The following is a 6,052-nucleotide window of genomic DNA, read 5'->3' on the forward strand; positions in this document are numbered from 1 at the left end:
CTGTTGCCCAATTGTCCATTCCAAGCGCTTAGTACAGTGCTCCGCACAGAGTAAGCGCTCAATAAATACTATCGAACGAACGAATGAATGACAGGGCGGGTTCCCGTCCTTAGGGGAGAGAGTCGTGACGACGGTCACAATCGGAAGGGTACAGAGGTCACGCACACGCCCGAGCGAATCTGCAAATTCGCGACGGCTGCTCACCCGCAAACGCAGTGGGGGGGGGGGCGGGGGGGGGGCGCGAGCGGCCAGCGGGCGACGCGGAGTCAAGCGCCTCGGCCCCTTTCCCCTCTCCCCGCTTGCCCTAACGCCATTCCCGGAGCTTTCCCTTTCCCCATTGACTGGTTCTCCTGCCCGTCTAGGTGGCGCTCCTTCCTCCTGGCCCCGGATTGGTCAGCTTGGCGGCGGTGGGCGGGGCTAAAGGGGGAGGGGGGAGAAGGCGGGAGGGGGCGGGGCTTTGTGACGTCTCCCCAACGCCCTCCAGCCGGCGCTGCCTTGTGATTGGGCGCTCAGTCAGGAGGAGGAGGAGGCGAAGGAGGAGACTCGGAAAGGGGCCGCGGCGATGAGTCTTTTTCGCCTTGCCCGTTTGGCCAAGCCGCTGCTGCTCGGCGGGGCTGTGGCCGTACCGGCTCTTCGCCGCACGATGGTGAGGGTCGGGCGCGTCGCTTTGGGGTTTTTTTTGGGGGGGGGGGTTAGGGTTGGGGCTTGTGAGGTTCTTAACGGTTCCCCCCCACTCCCGGAGACCGTTAGCCGCCGCGGGGTGCGGGCCCTTCTCTCCCCTCAGGTGGAAGGAGCATTTACTGCCCTCCGGCCTCGTTCCGACTCTTCGGCGAGGCCGTTCCCCCGGCCCGGGCGCGTCCCAAACCCCCAGCTTGAAGACCCTAGATCTGGCCGACCCGGAACCGGGGGGAAGGGGGCCGGCGGGGCCCAGGGGAGGGCGGGGGAGGAAGGCCCGGAGGGGAATCTGCCTTAAGCGCTGGACTGGCAAGAGCTACTTCCAGGGGCTTTTTCTCTCTTCCTCCTCCGCCGCCTCCCCCGGGCGACAATTCTCTCAGCCCTCCAGCTTGCCTACTTTATCTCCCTCTTTTCCTGGCTGGGGAAGGACAGGTGCATTTCTCTTCAATTCATTCATTCATTCAATCGTATTTATTGAGCGCTTACTGTGTGCAGAGCACTGTATTAACCGCTTCAATCTCCCTCACTTATTCTTTAGTCCCTCCATTTCACGCCCCCCCCCTTACCCGCCGCCCCCCCCCTTACCCGCCGCCGCCCCCCACGCGCTCCCTTCTGTTCTCCCCCCGCCCCGGCGCGCGCCTCTCCCTTCTCTTCCCCCCACCTCTGGCGCGCTCCTCTCCCTCCCCCCACCCCCCAGCGCGCGCTTCTCCCTTCCCCCCCACCTTCCCGGCACGCGCCTCCCCCCCACGCGCTCCCTTCTGTTCTCCCCCCGCCGGCGCGCGCCGCTCCCTTCTCTCGCCCTCCCGCCCCCCAGCGCGCGCCGCTCCCTTCCTCGTCTCCTCCTTTCGGGGAGGGAAAAGAAGTGAACGCCATCCTGCTGGGATGCTTGGGAATCTTACCAACACCTTCTGTCCTATGACCCACTAGAAAGTATGGGGGCGGGGGGCAGAGGGCAGAGTCCCAGCGGCCGGCCCACTTCCCCCTCCTTCCCCCAGCCCCGTGGCGTTAGAGGAAGGAGAGGTAAAGACGGGTGGTGGAGCAGGATTGCTTGAGGTCACCGCCTTGAGCCAGGATCACTTGGGACTTTAGGACTCTGGCCCCAGGCCTGTGCCAGCCTTGATGATAATTGCCCTTTGTGCTGGAGGCCGGAGACACAACGAGGAGCGAGTGGGTGGTTTATCTCTGGCCAGGCCCTGCCCAGGGCCCCGGCTGGCATAACCTGACCCACGACCGGGCGACCCCAGGACCGGTACTACCGTAAACATACCGGAAGGCCCGAATGAGTTTTCCTTCTAGCTAATTCAGTGACCAGGTAGACCCTGCGGGCATGCTCGCCGAGAGCCGCCTGTGATCTCTTAAACCAATTAAGTAACTAATCCCTCTGGTGAACTCGACCGAGGGCTCAATTGAGCCGACACACCCTCCGAGTGGTCTGAGGGACTGGCGGCGCTCGAGCTGCCGACTGGGGCAAGATGATTCTGGAAGAGACTTGGCCGTGGCCTAATTCCAACGGCGAGGTGCCCGAGGGATCTTCCTTGTGGGTGTACGTCCCCAGAGATAAGGGGGTGGGGGTGGAAGGGAGAAGGGGGGCTGGCTTCCAAGTGGTGGATTTCATTTCTCCTCTTAGAAGGGGCATGGGGACTTTGTCAGGATAGGTCGACAGTCTTAGCTCCTGTGTGCAGCTGCACGGGAACTGTGCCGGGGGTGGAGAACCAGCTTCGGGCGGGGAGGTGACTGGGGGAGGGCACTCACACCCATCTGCTCATTTCACTTCTCCATTCCTCAGTTTCCTCATCTGTAAAAGAGGGATTCGGTGCTTGTTTTCCCCACCATTTAGATTGTGAACCCCACGTGGGGCAGGAACTGAATGACCTGATGATCTTTTATCTACCTCGGTGCTTAGAGGGAGGCTTGACGCATAGTGAGCCCCCGTATCAAATGCGATGATAATAGTGATATGGTGAGGATTCGAGGATTAGTTGAACTAACTGAGTCCTGCTCTCCTCCCCTCTACCTGTTCCGGCCTCGCAGTGTGCCTCCCCCGACGACTGGAGATGTGCGAACTCCATCTACGAATTCTCGGCTGAGGACATCGATGGGAAATTGGTTTCCCTGGAGAAGTACAGGTGAGGCAAGACAGGGTTGGCCAGAGCCCCTGCTGGCACCTCTCCTTCCTCCCCCCCCAACCACCAATTCCAAGCGGCTATTGGGATTGGCCTCCTGCCCGTCACTGTCAGGACCCGGGGAGATCACGGACACCACCCTAAATTCTCAGAGCTGTGCTAGCTACATAGGGTCTCCCTGCAAAAGAAGGGGGCAGACGGATCTGCGTCTGGGTCCCCTTGGGTGACGTCCTCTTCTGTTGCAGGGGCAAAGTCTGCATCATCACCAACGTTGCCTCCAAGTGAGGCAAAACCGAAGTAAACTACACTCAGCTTGTTGACCTGCACGCGCAATATGCTGGGCAAGGTTTACGCATACTGGGCTTTCCGTGCAACCAGTTTGGGAGACAGGTAGGTGGACAGCTCCCCGTCGGAGGCCCAGAGCCCTCCCGGAATCTGCAGGTTTTAACCTCTGTCCCATTCCCGACCCCGTCCTGCAGGAGCCCGGGACTAACTCCGAGATCAAAGAATTCGCTGCTGGCTACAACGTCAAGTTTGACATGTTCAGCAAAGTGTGTGTCAATGGGGATGAGGCCCACCCGCTCTGGAAGTGGTTGAAAGACCAACCGAAAGGGAAGGGCACCTTGGGCAAGTGAGTGCCAGCCCTGGGATCGGGCAGAGGTGAGGGTGGCGGGAGGCTGGTGAAACCATTGAATGTGACAGGGCAGGTAGCCACGGTCTCCAGGTGAAGAGCTGAGCGTCGGGGGAGGGGGCGGGTCTGGTCTCCTCGGAAGCTGGAAGCCCTCGTTGGTTGAGGGGGGAGGATTAGGGTCTGCGTGAGGGGAGATTACACTTTTGCGGACATCTCACTGTGCGTTCTCTCCTTCCCAGTGCCATAAAATGGAACTTCACCAAGGTAAGTTGGCACTCACAGTTGTGGGAGCCTAGCTTCTTGGGGGCTCAAATCTTGGACTTCGTCGTCTTCCTCCCTGTCTGGGCTGCTCCCCCCCGCCCCGGGCTTTTCCGCCCATCCCTCCTCCCTGCATTGTGTATGCCAGCCCCACTCCCACCCCGAGCCCCTGTGCCAGGCCTCGCATGTGCCTAGTATCTCATCTTTGTCCCACAGTTCCTCATTGACAAGGAAGGGCAGGTAGTGAAACGTTACGGTCCAATGGATGAACCTCGGGTGAGTACCTGGGGCCCCTGGAGTGGGGAGTGGGTTCTGTATGGGTCCATCCTCTCCCCATGCTGCCTAAGCAGCTGAAAGGCAGCTGGCTTCTGGCTGAGCCCGTCCTCCCCTCCCCGCCCCCCACCCAAGTTGGGCACCAGCTAAGCCCAGAATGAGTCCCCGCCCTTTGGACTTAATGGCCTGGTTCGGCCCCCACCTTTTGGTCCCCCCAATGGGGGCTTTGGGGCTGGGGGTGACTCGTGGCCAAGGAGGGAATGAGTGACACCTAGGTCCCCGTTCCCTCCCCCAGGTGATCGAGAAGGACCTGCCCTGCTACCTCTAATCCCTTCCCCAGCATGCCGGCCCTGCGGCCTCCGGACACCTTTGCCCCCACTGGTCCCCGGCGCCTCCCCCCCGCATTTATGACGGTCTGCCTTCAAACCAGTTCTTGGTGAGGCAGACCCGAAATCTGCGTGCACCCCTGCGGAAGGGAGGCCTCCTGGGCATGTGGTGGCTCTGTGTGTCCGTGACCCCATTCTTACTTCAGTCCCCCTGGTTGCAATAAACAGTTATCCAGTTACGAACCGTCTGCTCTGTTTCTTTCTGCTCCTGCCCTGGGGCAACTGTTTGGAGCTGGGCGGGGCCGGGGAAACTTGAGGTTGCCATGGGAGTGTGGGAAGAGAAATGGTGCACAAAAGGAACACAGAGAGAGAGCGCCTGGGGCAAGCCCACTGGGGGATGGACCACACCAGCTCTTCTCCAGTTTGGAATTAAGCATTCCTTCACCGCCTCAGTCAGACTCTGTGTGCCCCGGCCCCTGCCCAGCTCGTGCTTCTTTTACAAAGAAGTGGTCCTGAGCCTCTCCGGTGCTGGGGGCCGGGATCTACTAGGCCAGAAAGGCTCATCTGATGTGCACGTTCCAGGGAGGCCAGCTCGGGGGTAGGGTGTCTGCCGTTTGGGCTTGCCGGGGCCAGAGGGTCAGTTGTTGGGCCTTGACAGCAATCAACCAATCAGTCGAGTTTAACATGCACATGCCATGTGGAGAGTACTGTACTGAGCTCTTGGGAGAGTAGAATACAATGGAGGTGGTAGATAGAATCCCTGCCCACAAGGAGATGAGAGTCTTCGGGAGACATACATTAAAATCAATTACAGATGGAAATGGCAGAGTATAGGGATATGTACACGAGTGCTGCGGGGTGACTGTCAAGTGCTTCAAGGGGCCAGATAATAATTATGGTACTTGTTAAGCACTTACTATGTGCCAAGCACCGTTCTAAGCACTGGGATAGATACAAGTTGGACACAGGCCTCGTCCCACTTGGGGCTCACACTCTCATCCCCATCTTCCAGATGACGTAACAGAGAAGTTGAGTGACTCGCCCGACGTCACAAGGCGGACTTGTGGCAGAGCCGGGGTTAAGACCCAGGTCCTCCTGATTGAAGCGTGCAGGTGACACGGAGGGGAGAGTGAGGTGGGGAAATGAGATGTAGTTGGTCGGGGAAGGCCTCTTAGAGGAGAGGTGATTCTAGGAGGGTTTTGAAGGTGGGGAGAGTGGTGGACTGTCGGATGTGAAGGAGGAGGGGCGTTGCAGGATGTGGGCGAGGGTCGTGAGACAGATGAGATTGAGGTACAGTGAATAGGAGGGAAATGTGCGGTCTGGGTTGTAGCAGGAAATCAGGGAAGAAAAGTAGAAGGGGGTGAGCCGATTGCCTTAAAGATAACGGTAAGGAATTGTTGGAGGCGGTTGGGCAGCCATTAGAGGCTTTTTCAGGTACGGGAAGACGACCGAATGGGCTTTTTTCTTGTTTTTGTGTTTGTTTTTTAAAGATCGATCCGGGCAATAGAAGTATGGACTGGAGTGGGGAGAAGCAGGAGGCAGGGAGGTCAGCGAGGAGGCTGAAGGACTAGTCAAGGTGGGATAGGATAAGTGCTTGGATCAACGTGGTAGATGGAGAGGAAAGGGTGGATTCTGGAGATGTTGTGACGGTAGACCTGACAGGATTTGGGGACAGACTAAATGTGCACGTTGAAAGAGGGGTGTGGAGGATAACGTCATGGCTCTGGGCGTGTGAGACAGGGAGGATAATGGTGTAGTCTAACGTG

General features: G+C 59.0%; 1 protein-coding gene across 1 annotated transcript; it reads left to right on the forward strand.

The window, feature by feature from the left end:
* The first annotated feature begins 500 nt into the window (after nt 1-500).
* On the forward strand, nt 501-4,526 carry GPX4 (glutathione peroxidase 4). Its single transcript, XM_029052248.2, has 7 exons — nt 501-646; nt 2,707-2,801; nt 3,044-3,188; nt 3,278-3,429; nt 3,669-3,693; nt 3,904-3,963; nt 4,256-4,526. The coding sequence occupies exons 1-7, from the start codon at nt 563-565 to the stop codon at nt 4,286-4,288; spliced, it is 594 nt and encodes a 197-aa protein (XP_028908081.1). The 5' UTR covers nt 501-562; the 3' UTR covers nt 4,289-4,526.
* The last annotated feature ends 1,526 nt before the right edge of the window (nt 4,527-6,052 follow it).

Source organism: Ornithorhynchus anatinus, chromosome X1 (assembly GCF_004115215.2).
Source record: "Ornithorhynchus anatinus isolate Pmale09 chromosome X1, mOrnAna1.pri.v4, whole genome shotgun sequence".
In the NCBI taxonomy this organism is placed as follows: Eukaryota; Metazoa; Chordata; class Mammalia; order Monotremata; family Ornithorhynchidae; genus Ornithorhynchus; species Ornithorhynchus anatinus.